Genomic DNA, 18,991 nt, shown 5'->3' with positions numbered 1-18,991 from the left:
CTCTAAGTCAGTGGTCTGGATCCAACGCCACCTAGGAGACTGGCATTATTTATTGCTCCCCTTAGCCAGCATCTCCCTTGCAAATCCCACCCCAGGTGAGGAAAGATTTTAAGCAGTGGCAGGATTTAGCTCTAGCACCCACCTTGGCATGACCTCAAGGCCAGGAGATTTCCTTGCACACATTTGTTTAGGAGTCAGTAGTCTTCAGCACAGATGCCCAAGACACCACAGGGCAGGGTTCATGTTGACCAGGGAACCACAGTGTTTTGGAGATCTTCTGGTGCTGAATGCACTGGAAGTGAAGCTGCTGGCAGAGAAAGAAAAGCAATGCACATCTTAGTTTCCCACCCAGCTTTGCTGAGATAATCATCCAGCAGCCAAAATCTGCCATAGACAAGGTCCGCTCCTATTTAATACCTCAAATGTGTCTTCTTCGCAACATGCCCTCCCACATGACTTCTGAGAATTGCTTCAAACTGCAGCATTTCAAAAGCTTTTTGGCACCGTTTTGCACTTCCAGTGGAAAGCAGTAGCTAATTTAAAAGGTGTAAACCACTATTTTCCATGCCACAGCAGCAGCACCACCAAAAGCCCAGAGTATTATCTCAGTACTGAAATTTGGACAGATAGCATGCTTGTGCAGAAAAACCTTGGTTCTGTGATGGAGGAGTCAACCAGCGTGATACTGCTGAGACCCAGGATGCTGCCAAGATGCTCAGTGCTGATGCAGTATGATGTGATGTGTCACCTATAACCCAGGCCAAGGGGTTATTTTTGTACAGTAGTTAGTGACAACGATGCCAACTTGTTCACTAACCTTGCACAGGGCTATACAAAACCTAGATGTGTTGCTACCCCATCACCACTGAGCATCCACCTCTCGTGCTTTATTCCTGGATCTTCCATCGCAGAAGAAGTCCCCAAGGAGAGTTTTTCCAGTGATCGGATCTCCTCTCACCAGGCTGCATGCTCGCTCCCTGGCTGGCCAGTAGATACTGGTTCACCAGTGGTAGACCAAACAGAAGAGAAATATCAAGCTCACTTTGCAGCAGGGTAGTGATGTGGATCTTCCTTCTAGGTGGCCCTAGAAGATCCTACAAGGCTGAGTATCCTCTGTTGAATGTGACCTAAAACTGGTGAGTAGGTTTGAAAGGCCATGGGAGGGGAGAGCGTGGACTGACAACAGCACAGGCACAGATATACAAAATGAAAAACCACAGGAGATGTTTTCAAGTTAGGCAGAAAAATCACAAAGCAGAAAATCAGGATATTGAAAAAGATATCTTAATTTTTCCCCAGTGGATTTTGATCATCTACTAGTCATGAAGCCCTTCTCTTCCTATCTTGGTGGAAAGAGGAGGTAGGAAAGCAAAGTGACCACAGTGCAGGAGCCAGCACCACTTCTTGAAGCACCAGCATCTGCTGAGCCACAAGCAGAGTGTGGCAAAGGTAACAGGAGAGATAAAGAGAGAAGCAGCCACAGAATCTGGCTCCCACTTTCCGGGTATACAAAGTGCTCGTGGCCTGAAAGTCCTCTGTCAGCTCCTATTTTATCTTTGCCCCTAAAGTAAATAGGACGCTCAGGCATTGACAAAAGACTATCAGCAGAAAGCAAGGTTAAAAAAGCAATAATTCAGCCAGTTAACTGCCATCGTTTTTCCTTCCTATCTCTGCATTCTTGATAAACAAATTCATAACAAGATTTTACTGCTCTGTTCCCTGGAGCAGTCTATTAGTCTGTCGTTCAACATGCACTACCAGTCAAAGCCGAGCTCCCACAATACAATATCCCTTAAGATGATCTCCTTTGCATTCACTATGATGTAATTATGCTAATTATCCAGCCAGCTTTAATATCCTCATATTTTCCAGGAGGTTTATGATCAAACCTGTTCCTTTAATTTACTTTCTCTGCCATTGGAGCCAGGGTGTTTTGATGCACTCTGCCACACGTACATCTCTCTGCGGGCTGTTACAGCTTGTCAAGACCACGGGGAGCTTAGACATAACTTTGTCCCAGCTGACAAGAATTTTAAAAATCACTTCTCCTAACTAGCATTTAGCCAATGTGTGATGGCTTCTCCCATCTATAACATTACGCCGATAATGCCCGTGCATTTCAAGGTTTCATCTTTTTTTTTGCAGTGTAGTACATTTCCCAAGAAACCTTCACATATTCACCCTTCCACTTGCACTGAAAGCCTTGCCTGTTAGATTAATATTTATCTCTGAAAAAAACCAACCCCATAACCTAGAAATTTTGGAGGCCAGATTCTTACAGCTAGTATGAAACTGATGCATATTATAAAACTGATGCAACGTCTAAGAAGCCGGCCTTTCCATGTCTGGAATGAATTGCTTTAAGTAATATGTATGAAAAGTATCATTTGACATAAAAATCTCATTAGCTTCCCAGCAGCCTGAAATACAGCGTGGTTCAAACCCTACCAGAGTGGATGATAGAAAGTCCTTCTCATTCAATGAGTATTAGCTTATTTAGGAATATTTTCTTTCACGTTTATAAAGTTTCAGTGCAAAAGCTCTGCAGAATATGGTTTTGCTAGCTTTCTCATTTCAAGTTTTGCTGTACACTTTCTTTTTAAAAAATAAAATAAAATCTGAGTTTTCATGGCTTAGGGCTACCACAAATTTTTCTCCCCATTAAATGTGATTTAAATACCAAGAACAGTTGGCCATAATCATAATAAAATAACTAAACATGACCCAGATCCCTTTTACAGAGGGTTTTTTGGTGTACGTCATTTCCATAAATTCCTGGTGTGTGTGGTGGCTTTTAGTACTTTGTAATTTGAAAGCATTTTCTCAGAATATTTCCTGGTGTTTTTTTCCCCCTCCCTTACTGTTTGGCTGAATTGCCTCACATCATTACGTGAGAAAAATTATGTTCTTTGTAATATTTCATAGATTTATTCAGGGACTGTCAGAGGGTTTGTGTCGCAAGCTCTGTGTCTCCTTGCAACAGCCCCAGTGCAGCTCTGGAGACATGGAAATGGTGTGGTGATTTCTGCAGAGCCTGGACCAGCACCAGAGCTACCCACAACTCCTTGCATGGATGGATGAAGGTCCATCACACCTCTTTCATTTTCCTCTCTCACACAGAAACACAACTCCAAAAGACTCCATGCAAGCAGGTGGGAAGAGGCTAACCAGCACGCACGTCCCCTATGTACAGTTGTTTCATCCACATTGGATCTTATCTTCAAGTGACAATCCCAGCCTAATCCCAGCAATTTCCCTACACCACTAATTCAAAGGGCAGAGGGTCAGTCCTCCACACCAAATGCAACCATGAAGCTGCTCAGCCCAATGTTGCATCCGCCCTCAAGGCTTCAGAGATGAAACGCTGCTTGGAGAGAGATGGAAGATGACCCATGATGCATGAAGGAGCACCTCAGCTCCTTCAACTTGAACGAGAGGACCTGGTAGCTGAGCCTGGCAGTGGAGGCACCTCCGCAACATGGCAGCAAGCCTCAATGCACCCTCCTTGCCTTTGCTTGGAATTGCCAAATTCTTACCCTGCAGCAACAGCTGCAAATGACCCACCAGAACCACCTTCAAATGGGAGAACTTTCCTGACATGAAGGGTGTGAAAAAGAGACCCTTAGAGGTGTGAGGCTTGAGGAAGGAAACAAGATTAATCTCCTGGCTGAATTAGACACAGTCTTAGAGAAAAATGTGGGTAGACTCCGAAGGAACACTCTTCCCTTGACAGCTAACCTGTGTCAGTCATGAGGAGTCAGGTTTCCCCTGCCCTCCCACCACAGGCTAAGAAAGCAGATGAAGGAAACAGATGCCCAACCCACGACCAGGCATGAGGACAGAATGGATCTTAACAGAGGCAAAGGGGAAACCCAGGCTGCTGGTTCCACCAAGTATCCCAAAATAGTCAGAAGCTGTAACACGGAGAGGGGGAGATTCAGTTAGCCGCTCCTAGGAGACCTCCCTTTCCTAACTCTGACCTCTGATACTACAGGGGCCGAGGAGGTAGTGAGCAAGGAGACCTGTAGGGCATCCCAGCTCTGAGAAGCAGCATTGTAGAGTTGGGATGAATCAAGCCAGCAAGTCTCTGTCTCAGGAAGTCAGGGAATAGCCCAGATGGACTTCAGGGACCTCAACGGTTTTTACCAGACTGTGATATGAAGACTGCCTCCAACCTGCTTCAGTGACTAGAATCATCAGAGCATCACCCTGTCTTCCTCAGAGCTTCACAGAGAAACAGCAAAGCTCAGGAGATGAACTCCAGGAGAGTTCAGCCATGCAATCTGAAACACCTGAGAAAGACCCTGGGCATGAACCTACTGAAGAGCAGAAGCATCAACATTTCCCGGTCACATGGGAAATAAGCAGGCTGGGTTTATTTACATTGAACTAACCCCACATCACATGCCCTTGAAATAATTTCAAAATAGATCTCCTACCTGGGGGGAAAAAAGCAAAACTCCACTCAATTCATCTCCTAGAGCCTTCAAGGACAAGCAGGAGGGGAGCTGCTGAGACAAGCAAATCCTGTTGTCTTTACACCAAACCCACAGGGAAATCGGGACTGCCTGACAGAGAAAAAGGTAATCTTTTTGATATAGCAAACAGTGGTTGACAGACCAGAAAGCTTTGCATGAACGCCTTTTAAAACAGCCCAGAGCTTTAGGGCATGAATGCGAAATTTCTGTGTCTACCAGGACTATACCAAGGCTATTGAAGTTGCCTGTATGAGCTACTCCAACCAGAAAAGATGGTGTTTGCTAACACTAACCTGGGGAGGAAGACAGGCTTTTGTTCCCAGCCACTGAATGGGTCTTGCCACAGCACGAATGGTGACCAGGTTGTTGTGGGAAAGTCTGGCAGGAGAGTAAAGAGAGTGCAGCTTCATCTGGGAACACCTGAAGCAAAGCTTATATATGAAACTTCATGCGAAGAACAAAGACCATGTGCCCAAGAGCGATAGACACCATCTGACCATGGTGGTTGGCTGGGACGTCAACTGCAGAATCAAGTTTAGCATAGTGGAAAGCTTGCCCATAGGAAGTCAGGGTTGCCTTGCTAGGGAGTCACAAGATGCTCTAACAAACTCCATGCTCACAAATAATACATGATTCGAATCAAGCTTGGCACCTACTTGAGACCACAAGGTCTTACCTGCAGCCACTGTAGGACATCTTCAAAACATGTTTTTGCAGCCTTTTCCAGAATCTAGCTGCCCTAGGCTTTGTGAGACCTAGGGTTTTGCACAAACCATCTGGAGAGGGGAAAATGACACCTCTTGATGCAGATCAAGAGTTGCTTCCCCAAGTTGTAAAATAATGAGGCTGGAGAGTTAAATAATAGCATAGCACAGACAATTCTTGGAGGAAAAGACAGTCCCGTTGTTAGGAGGTAGGAAGAGGAGTGAAAACCATGAAGGGGCTTAGAAGTGGCCTGAATTCATATAACATCTTTGAGAAAGAGAAATGCTCACATCCAAACAGAAGTTATTGTGCCGTATATAACAACAGCTGGAGGAGCTTTAGAACTGAATGCCCACCCTATGTGGAGAGAGTCAGATCATTTTCATGTTATATGGGAAAGGAAAATTCAAAGTGAGAAATATCCAGTTGAAGCCTTGTCAGAAAAATTTAATTTTGGAGTAGCTGGAGACACATGGTGTGACATAAGTTCAGGGAGGTTCCCTGGCTGAGAAGATGACCAGGGGACCAACTTGTCTGCTCTGCTTTTATTCAACAGTCCCATGTAATCAGCACTTTTCCATATATCATTTCACCTCTGTCAGAAGTGCCTGGGTTTTTATTTTTTTAATCCAAAGCTAACAAAATCTGGTGGCTTCTTTTGTGTAGATTGAAAACGACCATCTAGCAATGTTCAGCAAAGGCTTTCTTGATACTACAAGTTCCTTAAAACATTAGAATCGACACAGGTACCCCCCTCTGTTTTGTTTTTTGTTAAGAGTAGTAATTTTCAAAGGATTGAGTTATTCTCAGTGCAACACTAAAGCCAAAGTGCTAACTTGCTTTTGTTCTTTCAAACTTTCTCACTCTTACAAGGAAGAGGTTATATTTAAAACCCTGCTAGCCGTGAAACAGCATGTGTCACTGGCCATTTTCACCCACCTTCTCTGTGAGGTGAGAAGTGCACAGATTGTTTATCAGATCGCTTCAGAAACATGCATTGGGGTGATGCCTAAGGTCAAATGAGCTTGTCTTACATAAGGAATCGAGGTCAGTGAAGGTCCTCAGGCCTTGTGCAAAGTACCTTTATCTTTACAATGAGCAAGGACAGCTTGTGGTAGTGTCACATCTGCAAATTCCAAGGCTACTAACAACAAAAATAGTCAGTCAACTGATGTACAACTAGTTTCATAAATATCAACACTCGTTTCTTGTTATTTTGCCTCTTTGAAGAAGATACTTTCCTATTTCAGCTGGTCAGAAGGCCAACCCCATCCTGAGTTACAGTCTGGTCACAGTACCTCCACCACTGCCTCATTAACTAAGGACAAGAGAGCCCCCCTCATGGGTTTCATTGGGCTGAAACCAGACCAATCTCACAAGCCAAAGGAAGGGGGACACAAAACAAAACACATCTCTTTAGTCATATACAAGTCACTTCAAAGTTTCCATGACTCAGAGCTATGGGCTGCCAACGGTGGCATCCTGTCAAAAAAATATTGTGGCTTAGTGAAATCAGCCTGAGGCTGGGAGGCAGGAAGATATGGGTTTTAATGCTGGCTCTGCTGCGGCATCATCGGGTAACAGCAACCAAAAAATTCCCCAGGAGTTTAAACTTATTTGAAAGTATGTAGGGCTGACACACACAAGAAGTACCTGAGCACTCCAGCAAAACAAGGGCATAAAATACTACCCACTGACTGTACTTATCTGCTTTCCATCTTTGCATAGATACTGTTCATCATACTCATACCCTTGGCACTCCTCCACACAAACTTTTAACAGATCATTTTCCCCCCTACTCCTCCATAGTTGTGGAGGTTTGACGCCCGCGTTGAGAGAACCTGATGCCTCTGCTGTATAAAACAACCCATGCAAGCACCTTTTAAGGGAGTGAGGCTGAGAAAGAAATCTTCTTTCTTTTTTTTTAAACTTCTGAAATTATGATCATGTTACCTCTATCATAGTCAATATCAGTATTTCATTTCTTTTTAATCTTCACACTTAATTGGTTCTTTTCTGTGGAAAAGAGGCTCTGAGGGACTTGGCTTGTGATAGAGCTGACATTGCCTTGACCACATGGATAATAAGAACACAAAATACAAAAAAGATCCCAGACTGCTGAGTGAAAGGCCAGGTTTTATCAATGCCAGCTAGAGCACAGGACATGTAAGAATATCAAATGAGGAGGAAGAGCTCCTGTACACCTCAAAAGGCACATCTTAAAAATCATTAGTTTTGGAATTAGCTCAGCCATGGCTGGGGAAAAGTCTCATAGCCAGAGCTCCGTGGCTGCAGACATGCCAATATTAGCATGAATTTTGGGTTGAACTGGAACTGCCACTTAAATATCCCATGACATGGGAAGAACTCCACCAATTCCTCCCCGCTCCCCGTTGTTTTAATCCAGCTACCTGTTCTCTTAACTAAATGTCTTTCAATGATTGCGCCTAATATTAAAGAAATGCAAATGCATTTCAATACCTAGCTAACTCATTAAGCTGGCTTTTGACAGGGTCCTAGCAAATTTAGCCTACCAGCAGCCTCTGCAAGCAGACTGGAGCTCCTCAAGCCAGCATCTGAACCACAGTCAAAAAAGTCAGTTAATCCATTGCCATCTGTCTTTATTTTGTTAGCCACCCAGTTGGACATAACAGTCCCAGCATTAGCAATTAGTGTGGCCAGTGCTACCTACTGCAGTGCTAATTAACAGCACATTAGTTCTTCCGAATGTATCCAGATCTTTTGACAGCACCAGACACGGGGCAGGGGGAAGGCAGGAGGAGAAGCATCTTTACTTACCCTAGGTCAGAGGTTCAACTTCCCAAAATCCTGCTCGTCCTCCCAATGTCATGCTAAATCATTCTTTCTGCTCATTTAAGTGTCTCAGCTCTCAGAGCATGTCCAGGGGAAGCAGTGGGTACAAGTAGATCCCCACAACTTCACAGTCGCCTTTTGGTTCCCTAACAAAGACAACGCTCAAGGGTTTTGACCCCAAATAGCGTCCGCTCAAGTGTAAGCTGGCCACAGTTTTACTGACAGCAGGTAGAGCTCAGAGAGAACACACAAATTATGGTCATTATCATGTAACTGTGGTATTACTACAGCAGCAGCAAAGCCTCCTGTTTATCCCCTTTGATTTCAACTAGATGATCAGAAATAAGGTCCGAGAGGGTACGTGTGAACACACACATGAGAAATGGGCCTACTGAGCTTTAGCTTGTGCCCTTGGGACGGCACCAAGGTCAGAACTGCCTTTCCAGATGCACCAAGTTCATTTCTTCCATCACACAAAATTAATAATTCAACTGATGTCTGACCTGCTTTGAAGTGTCTTCACTGGAGAGAGGACACCTTTGCCATATTGTTTGTCAGCCAAACAAAACTACACAAAACAGCATCTGTTGACAGAACAAACTAAAAATATAATACACATTTGTCATCAAGTGTTCTACACTTGAAATTAAGCCTCTTTGAGCTTAACTTCAACTAGGCTTTGGTCCATCAGCCAGGCAAGTTTCAACCCTGTGCTCTCAATCCAAACACAATTAAAATATTTAGACTGTTGTTTGCACACTAATTCCTTTCCTACCTCCCTCCCCTTTAAAGTAGATAACTTTGAAGCTGTTTTTTCCTCCCTCCTTCTAATACAACATCCTGCTGTTGGCAAATAAGCATTTTGGAAAAAATCCTCTTTAATATTCTTCCTCAGGGCCTCAGAAGAGCATAGTGCTTTCTCCACATTTAACAAGCACGTCTGCTGTTTGTCATGCAAAAATCCACTAACTTGGGATTTCAGTGTTTTTAGAACCAAATCAGGCGACAACGAACTCGGCTGCAGAGTTTCAGTAAGTCAGACTCTGCCAAGTCCCTAAAAAAAAAAAAAAATCCTCCCTCCCAAAACCCCACAACAAAACACCTTCACTCCACAGGATGAGACGTACTATTTGCTGAGGAGCACTTGAACACTCCCAAGGATTGTCCGAGCATTCTCATTAAAGAAAAAGCAAAAATGTCTTCTCCAAAAATCAAAATTCATGTAGATATTGCAGCAAACCTCTTCCCACAGAGGTTGTGGGCCTTTTATTACTATTTATTTATTCACAAGACTGCTTCTCCTTGTGGCCAGGTAAGGGCCTTCCATCCAGTGCCAGGCTGCAGAACAAGTTGTGTCAGTTCTTCACTCTTGAGCTCAAGTTGCTTCTCAAGGGACCACACTGAGTCTTAGCTTTGACAACAACAGAGATGCAGAACTAGACCTGTGCTCCCCTCAGCCCAATTTCCATTAAGCCCGCTCCTGTGCTCCAACAACTCTTTCAGTGCTGTAACAACAGGAAAACTAATTTTGTGATCTTTAACTGGCAGATACAGATCAAGAGTGTTCAGATAACTGGTAAGGGTGCTTTTGTGACCACGTATCACGGCTGAAGCTGAGCATCAGCCACTCTTTTCATTTTTTTTCAGGTTCACCACTTTTCCTGTTCTACCAAACCTCAGTACTTCTCAGCCCTGGCTCTTTGCCCATTTTAATTTCATACGCTGCACAAACCTCAAAGTCTGAGTACATTATGAAGATATTTTCCCTCACATCAGTACTAACATCAGCGTTGCTAATACCTGTGGTTTTTCCTCCCATTGGACTCATGCTTCTGAAGCTGTAAAAGAAAAGATAGTGTACTTGTCTAGGAGGGGATTATTGTTCCTAAATTAATGTTATCATTTCCAAGGCTTAACTACAAGACGAGGAGAGAGGGTTTATGTTGGTGTATGAATGTACACCTCAGTGCTGTATATGCAACTCTTCTGTAGACCAGGATCCTGCTAGGTTTATCCACTCTGGAGGTGGATGCTCTCAGCCTGCCTCCGTGCTCGACAGTCCTCCCATAGTTCTGAGACTGCTTAGCTCCTCAGATGCACGACAGTCCTCATCCAAAAGAGGACCCATTTCATTGGTTCCCCACTACAAATCTATTTTTTTCCAGATCCTCCTCTACCAAAGTCAATGCTCTTTGCTGTTCAGCAGACCGCTTATGAAAATACATGGCAACTAATTCTGAAGTCACTTCTCCACCTTAGACAGCAGCCTGGGTAGTGAACATTCATTCAGCCTGCAAGTGGACTCTGTTGAGCTCTTATCCATCTACACTGGCAGCAGAGACAAGCCAAGCTTCATCTGCCTTTGCTAGCTTTGGAACCAAGCATGTGATGAAGCACGGTACAGATGCACAGCATGGCTCTGGTCCCTAAGAAATTTCACTAGGACCTCTACCTGAGCTACCAGAGCTAACATCCCTCCGACAGCACGCAGTCCTTCTCCACATGGCATTACTCAGATTTCCACCGGCTCACAAATCTCGGCCCTGCCTGCGCCACTGTTTCGTGGCACGATAAACTTTGCTCTTCTCAGAGCTGCAGTAGGATCAAGTCTTGCTCCTCTCCTGACAAGCCTGCCTCTGCTGCCTGAAGCTTTTTTCTTTTAACCACAGCCTCCATCAGTGATTCCACAGGGAAAAAACACACCAACACCCAGCTGTGAAAGCCCTGGGGAGCCCATGCTGAATAATCCCCACCCAAATCTCACATCTTTTTCTCAGCCTCAATTTGTGAATCCTACAGATCAACTCCTCAAGGACACGCAACACAACCAGAAGAGACAGGACTTCTGAAGTGTTGCTGAACTCATTACGCACTAGTTTTATTTCAAAGTAATTCATGAATCTAGACAACCTAAGCTTACCTGTACACTATTCCCTGTCCAACTGTTTTGTATCTCTGATGAGTTTGGAGCATGTGACAATTAATCCCTGGTCCGGAGTGCGGCTCTACAGCTTGACCTGCCTCTACTCCAACTTCCTTGCAAACCGGTTGCACGCTTGAGGCTCCAGCCTCCCTGTCTTGTTACTCCTTGACCAAAGGTGACCAACCGCCCAGACAGCTCCTCGGAAAGATTAAATAAGAACGGATGGACAGCACCCACCCCTTTACCAGGAGATAAACTGCAACTGCTGGCAGCCTACGTTTAATGATTTTCTATGCCGCAGCTGTTCTTGGAATTCTACTTCAAAATGAAAAGGCAAGTAAGAAAGACTTTAGAGCAAAGACAGGCTTTAAAAATCAAATGGAATTTGCAGCCTCAGGTACACGTTGCTCATAAGCTCAATTAATTCATGAGGCATACATAATTTTTTTATGACACCTTACTACAGCTTTAGATGAGCAAATAGCTAGATGCTGTTAACACAGAAAAATCCAAGAGTGACACAAGCTTTGTTTCAACTTCCACTGGTGCAAATTAAAAGAAAAAAAACAGTAGGGCTGGAGCATGTATGTCCATCACCACTTTGGATCCTATGCCAAAAGGAACAGAACAAGCAACTGGGCTTTACTGAATCCATTCTGACTAGATCACCTACATGGGGGAAAGGATCAAGAGAATCGAGGCCTGACATCTTTACATATCCACTATTTGTCATTCATTTTTCTTCCGCCAACTAACTAGATTTAATCCTGATTACAGCTAATGAAACAACAGCTAACGTAACATCAAAGACCGTTCCAGCTTTGAAGCCTCGATCCTAGTTTTCGTAGCTGCGACAATCTGGTACTAGATACTTGCTCCACAAACTGGAGTTTTTGCTTTCCCAAGAGAAGAAACAGCAACCTCACTTGGAGAATTTTCTACAGAAGAGAGATGGAAAAGAGGACCAACATGACTGAAGGTTATTTTTAAACGTCCGCCTTTAATACAATTTATGACGTTTATTTACTAGCCAAGATTAAGTGGTCAGGAAAACACAGATTTCATTAGTATTTTCTTAATAGTAATAAACTTTCAGACCACCTGCAATTTAATTCCCTGAGCAGGTCCTTCGTGAAGCACTGGCATGTTACTTGCGATATGTGTAATTCTTCTAACGAAGACAGTACCTCACTGACACTTCAGAGCTAGCATTGAAGCTTCACTGTCCCCAAAATTAGGTTATAGTCAAACTTGTTTTGGTAAAAGGAACACTGCTTCGTACTCAAGTAAAACACTGCGTGGGTGGAGTATAGTGAAATCCTGTATTTCACAATATTTTAACTCAAAACCCAGCTGCAGTAAAATTTCAGTTTGCAATGCTAAAAAAAGCTGTAACCACAACGAAGTATGACAAGTTTGAAGGTTAAAACAAAACACTTACAGTTCACTGTGCCAACAATTTAGAGCTGCAGATGATTATCAAACCCCCAAACGTCACACCCTCCCACTTCCAACATGAGAAGTCAAGTTGGACACATAAAATTAAAAAGCTTAGTGAAGTACGGCAGTTGTGATTTCTACTTTTTGCTGTGTAAATTAGCTTAAAGTTATTATTCTTAAACATCTAAGCTGACTACTTTGATAGCACCCGAGAACTTCTTCAGGCAGATTTTTATAGGTACTTTATGCATTTCTATCAGGTACCTCAGCCAACAGCCTAGGCTCTCTACTAGAGAGCAATTCAGAGCCCCAAATTCAGACTTCACCTCTCCCTGCCGATTACACAGGGAGTCTGAAGTTCAACGATTTACACTGTGTGCCTGCGATCGGTCTCAAGGAGGGAATAAGAACAAGAGAATACCATAGCTTTCACCGTGTTCTAGATTTGTTTAACAGCACCTGGAAGCCAAAGGACTCCGTGAAAGATCCTAAAGTGACAGCAGAGAACTTCTGTTGCGGAGCTTACCCACCCTGATAGGAAACACGCCCAAAGGACGGGGGCAACACACAGAGGTGCTGCTCTACCATCAGTTCTCCCAGTTTAAAGGTGCAAGACTCCAAGCATTTGACATTGTGCTCAAAGCCCCATCCCTGGAAGAACTTCTACGTGAAATTGGGTTCTTTCTTTGGAGGGAGGAGGGTTCTGAAGTGTCAGCTCAGTGCATCCAAGCTGCTAAAAGGCAACTCAAAAAATAATTTTTAGGCTCAGGTGTTTACATCAACTACCTGATTTTTGATCACTTGGCTTTGGCAGTACTATGAAAATCAAGCTCAGGCAGGGCAAGTGACAAGAGAGAGATCAGAACCCAGGCACATGGTATCCCAGTCCAAACTTAGGGCAACGGTTACATACGGAGTTTTTCCAGCTTCATGATACAGATAAGCAGCTGGCTACCCACACTTGAAGTTATCTCCAGTTGAATACTCCCTGCTTGGTAAGTATTTTATTTAACAAAACAGCCTCATCGAAAAAAATAATTCACTTTTCGTTTGTACTTTGGACATCAGTACTTTGACTGGCAGAAGAGGGATGAAGTCACATTCCTTGCGTACCACAGGCATTCCACATTAAGATGCTTGAGCAGAGACGGGTCAGGTTTTGAGGAAGAGCAGAACAGCAGTGGAATAAGTCAGAAAGGCACTGGATTAAGAAACAGGAGTAGGTTAAAGTTACTCAAGAACTGCCAAAGGCATTTAAAGGAAATGCATGCAAGCAAACGTTTCGAATGCAGGTAAGTTCCCTTGTTCCAGTAAGCTGTGGCTGAAGCAGTAATGGCAGGAGAGAATATTTTAGTGGTACTAACAGAAGTCAAAAAACGTGACTTCTACACAGACTGAGACGGCCTCGCACACAGGCAGCACCACAGGTCCACAGATAACGTCTGCAGTGTCCTTGTACGCTACTTGGAAGAAGGCACCAGAAGAGGGTCCAGTCAAGGTTATTGCACTGTTCCAAGGCAGAGCAAGCAACCTCGCCATAACTGAAAGCACACATACAGAAATCCACAGTAAGGAGACTACAGAATTAGGTCACCCAACTGATTCAAGTTGCAACCTGCTCATAAATGCAATGGAGTCTTTCACCCACACAAGTCGCTCTTATCTAACTGTTCCACAGGTGAAGGTAAACATCTGAGCTAGCAGGGTGTAATTTGATTGCGACGGGAAAAAAGCAACTGCTTTAATAAACTTAATCTGCAGTAGAAGTCTGTATCATTAAACCCACACAGATCCAGAACCTCCACGACAGCTGTATAAGAAGTGATTTTAACATCTAAACTATCCCCTTCCAGCCACAACATGCAGGACACTTGTGTCATTTATTTGGGTTGGTTAGAATGATTCCCAGCCTTCAACAGAAAATATATATAGCAATTAATAAAAAAAACAAAACATAACCACCCATCATGAGAATTAAAACTTTTATTAGTGTATTCACATATTAGGCAAATGCAACACGCATGAAGCTTATTTCTTAGGTTCACAAGTTCTACCAATACATTAGTCTACTGGTAAAACTAGCACAAACTGGTAACTGCTCTGCCAATTTTTTTAAAGGTGTCTGGCCCACTTTTTCACGGCTTGATTTTTGGTATTGCTTCTATGCCCTAGTCATTACGGCATAAAAATATCCATTACTATCATCAATTCAGTCAACTGATTAAAAGCTGTAACACTGGCCACATTTTTGTTCTCAAAGCTAAGTTATCACTAGTTGTACTTACAAAGTACAGTACTAGTGTAATGGATGAAACAATGGGGAAAACAGACAAAGGCAATCCTGCTACTGCCACAATAACAAAAGAATGACAGACAGCTAGATCACAAGATTGTTAGTAAGATGTATATTTTTCAAGTCAGAATAACCCTTCTATACAGTTTCCCAACCCTTCCCCAACCCAGACTTATTTGTAGAATATATTTCAGAATATTTTTAATATGGTGCAGCTGTAGTGTCCAAGGGTTCACAATAACATGCACTGTCATGAAGAACCTAGAAGTCCTCCTTCGCTGGTCATACCTCAGCAACCACTATCCTAGAGGTTTTGCAGAAGCAACTACTTTTAATAACAAGGCCCATTATGACATAATGAATGCGTATGATCTGGTATGTAAGTAAGCTATACAAAGCCAATCAGATCAGAAATTTAAATTCTATTACTGAAATATGTTAAGAAGCTGCATCTATTTAAAACCTATACGAAAGAGTCTAGTTTACCCTGGGAAAGGAGTTTTCAAGGTATTTGGCTCCAAAAACTAAAAAACATGATTTTTAGTGACATCTGTTTAAGGAAAAAATACAGATGCAAGGGGTAAACCAATAACCTTGTGTACTTAATCCAGTATCCAATGCTATGGTAAATTCTCATTCCATGAGAAACAACACCGATTTCAATGATTCAAGGTACAAAAGTCCCAAATTACATCAGTGCCAGCAATACCGCTGGCAGCAGATGCATCAACTTAGATGGGTAGGGAAAAGTAGACTCCTAGTGTGATGGATACTTGGAATTTATAATATGAATTCATTTTAGGCCCCATTAAGCATATAAAGTGTCTTAAGATTTCACATATGAATCTCAAGACATTTCTTTCCCTTCCAATGGAGGGATTTTCTTTTTCTTTAAGAAGGCAGCAAAAAGTTAAGCTTTTCTACAAGGAAAGTCTGCTTGTTATGTTTAGGACAACTTGAAAACCTGCTTATATAAAAAAATATAAAAGAATAAAGGAGTAGAGTCTTGGAATTTTATGAGAGATTTGCCCCAATCAGAAAAACAAACAACTATTTATGGGAACTAAAATGTAGAACAGCACAATACTGTGATATTTGAGATCATGATATATTACCTGTACATATACTTAGCTATTCATGTTATTGATAAACCATTAGGACACTCAATTATATACCCAATAAAAACACCATTAAGAGTCTTTAGAACTGTCCCTTCTTCTTTCTGAAGAAGGCATTTCTATACACTAAATTTTCATCTAGTATCAGAGTATAGGAAACAGAATCCACAAGGTGCTTTAATTGATGAGACCTCAAGTGCTGTTTTTCTTTTTTTTTTTTAAAAACCTTTTTGAATAGTAAACAGTTCATGGGGACCACACACAAATACTACGACAGACGAGCTGTTATATTAAGTCTGTTGACTGGACTCGGTATTTAGCCCACTGGTAACGGAGGAAGGAGTTTTACGACATGCTGGAGCAGCGTACTGAAGGGGAGCCCATCTGAGTCAATACTTTGTCCAACCATTGTAGAGGTCCATTCAGATGAAGTTCAATCCAGCAAGGAGTGCTTGTTACTGTTTGCCGCCTAGAGAATAAAGAACAATAGCAAAGTCAGAAAGCAGCTTTGGCTGCCATAAACTTCTCCATCACATGATCAAATACATTTCCATCCATATCTATTACACAGAAAGATAAAAATCTGCAACCATTACTGTAACTGTTGCTAAGATCTCTAGAGACAGTCTTTGAGGAAAAAAAAGCAACAAAAAACCGCCCTAAAACACTCTGTAACTACAAAACACATCAATACATGCTTGTCCATAATACATTGAGAATATTCTGCTCTGCAGAATAAGGTAAGAACTGCAGCATTTATATCAAGTGCCACACCAAAAGCCTTACTTCTAAAAAGAAACTTAAGGTAGTCCAACCAATGTGGTGTTCACATCACACATAGCTGTGTGCAGCTGTATCTCAGCCTTCAAAGCATCTGTATCCATAACTGGGTTTGAATTTTGTAGACAACCACTGAGAAATACGAAATAGAAACACTTGGCTCTGCACTGTCAGCGTGGCCAAACAGCACAATATTATTGCAATTGTGAGGTATGTTTTTCTGGAGCAAATGATAAATGTATAGGAATGGACAAGATAAATGTATAAGGAAACTGCTAGATGTTGTCAGAAACAGTACGTCAAAACGCAGTGTGGTTATACTGTGCTAACTGATGCTATCTCAAAGGAACGCCAAACTTCATCTCTGATTTCCTGTAATCTTACACTTCTACATGTGTTTTGTACTGTAACATCCTCACACAAACAATTTAAGTAAAAATTGTGTTTCCCTTGTCTTCTACATAGACTTGTCTATATTTCCACAACAGAAGCTCTTAATTAAACACCACATAGAAAGCCTCAGTAAAGCTGAAGGATGGACAACCATAAAAGCCTCATTCACTCTCCCACATATCCTTGTTTCAGAGACCTGTTATTCAAAAATCTTCCTTCTCATCTCCAAAGTAAAGAAATCAGTATTGGACATACTCTGCCTGAGAAATCCTGTTATTTCATTGTACCCACTCCAGGCATGGGAGTTTTCCCAAACTAGACTGGCAAGACTACTGTTGCTAAGCCAGTTTTTCCTAGTAATTCTAGCTATCCCAAAGTCAAAGCAAGGAGGCATTAAGATTCAAAAGCAGCAGATTAGTCAGACACAAACCCAGCCCCTTCATTTTTACTCTTAGCAGTGCAACCCTTCGCTTTAAGGAAATCTGTTTACATAACCAGAGGAACTGAAAAGGCAGAAAGATTAAGCCAGTGAGCGGATGGATTTCAAAAGCTGTCTGTGGTTTCACATTTTCTAGGAGAAGAAAGTGGCTGGGGTCTGTGCTCTCTCAGCACTCTGAAAGACATTGTTATCTTAGTCCCAAATGCCTATGCCAAAACAAAGTGATCCAATAAAAGAACAATCTAAACCACAGGAAATATAACTCCATTTAGTCTCAAATCCTCTCCCAAAGAAGGAAGTTCATTATTCCACTGCTGTCAACTCCCCTACAATGTGTTCCACAACACACTTCCTCAAAATTTTATAACTGGTTCTGTTCAACAGCCCTGGCTTTGGACTGCAACGACAAAAGTTGATAAAATAGTGACAGTCACTTAGCAGCCATCTCAAAGCTAAAACTCAGCCTCTTCTACTGATGGATTTCCAGCTCACTTATCACTAAGTCTCTGTGCTGTAATTACCTCTACTTAACTTTCTTTAGAAGATGATCCTAGCTCTGGGTAGTTCCTGTGTGACCGTGAACACTTGATTGCCAATCTGAACTTCTACCACCATCCTCAATTCACGCCAACATGTATCGAGCAAAAAGCTATAAGCTATTTTGTCTACCAAGCTCACCCTATCTACACCTTTATGCATACATGCCATATGCCTAAAATGTAAGTAATGCTTTGGCTTTGCCAAAGCCTGTTCTACAAGAAATGTTTTTGACATAATAATGAAGCGTGGAAGTTTTAAGACGAATGATGTATTTTACCCTGCTTCCTGGTCTATTTTGACAATTCAGACTACATTCATTTAAATTCAAGGTTGTGTTTGCAGGAGCAACCTCTTCTTGCTTTAATCACAACTGCAGCATAATTTGCAGGTTTTGTGCATCAATAATTTATTAGCACCATCTTAAACAGAGACGCAAAGAAACTAGCTCAGCATTATGCCAGTAATCAGTTTCTGTGCTGTTCTGGCAGTGTTTCCACTGGAGCTTTCTCAACCCTATCATCTCTGAAGGGTTTATAGACTACTAACAACCAACATTCTCCCTCCTTAGAAATAACTTTACAAAAAGCCTCCCCACTGTTTTAACCCAGCACTTACAGTCCATTCACTTCAAGTTGTCTCCATGTGATCTGACTGATTAAGCCTTTCTTCTGTTCTGATTTGAATGTTGTATTTAATTATGTGTAAGTCTATACATATTCCTTTTGAGCCAAATCCAACAGTTCTTTAAACTTGAGCCAGATTCTTTCTTGTGTACCTCTTGCTAACAAAGAGGTACCAATTTATTCCATTACTTGAATTTCTCATTTCATCTAATTAGGCTTTTACAAAATTGGCTTCATTTAGCCAAGAAGCCTCCCCCATGTACTGATACTGCTATTTACATGTATGTATTTCAAGAGCAGATAAAAAAATCAAAACCCTAGGATTTACAGTGGAACCTGTATGCCATTATTCAACTTCAGAAATTATATAGATTTTTAAAAAATCATTATGTATTGCAATACGGTATTGGTATGTCAAGACTTCTGTTCTTTCAGTGGAGAATTT

The 18,991-nt window shown here is 42.1% G+C and overlaps 1 protein-coding gene across 6 annotated transcripts in view; it reads right to left on the bottom strand.

The window, feature by feature from the left end:
* Positions 1-14,371: 14,371 nt before the first annotated feature.
* The window catches only part of LOC309602833 (mothers against decapentaplegic homolog 2), a 55,796-nt gene continuing 51,176 nt past the window's right edge, over positions 14,372-18,991 (bottom strand). For all 6 annotated transcript variants that reach the window (XM_082336836.1, XM_082336841.1, XM_082336839.1 and 3 more), the window contains one exon: positions 14,372-16,240. In XM_082336836.1, the coding sequence (XP_082192962.1) occupies positions 16,117-16,240 (124 nt within the window). In that variant the 3' untranslated portion in view covers positions 14,372-16,116. The remainder of the gene's footprint in view (positions 16,241-18,991) is intronic.

This window comes from Platalea leucorodia (genome assembly GCF_965183815.1).
Source record: "Platalea leucorodia genome assembly, chromosome: Z".
Taxonomy (NCBI): domain Eukaryota; kingdom Metazoa; phylum Chordata; class Aves; order Pelecaniformes; family Threskiornithidae; genus Platalea; species Platalea leucorodia.
This window is presented reverse-complemented; position numbering and strand designations above follow the sequence as displayed.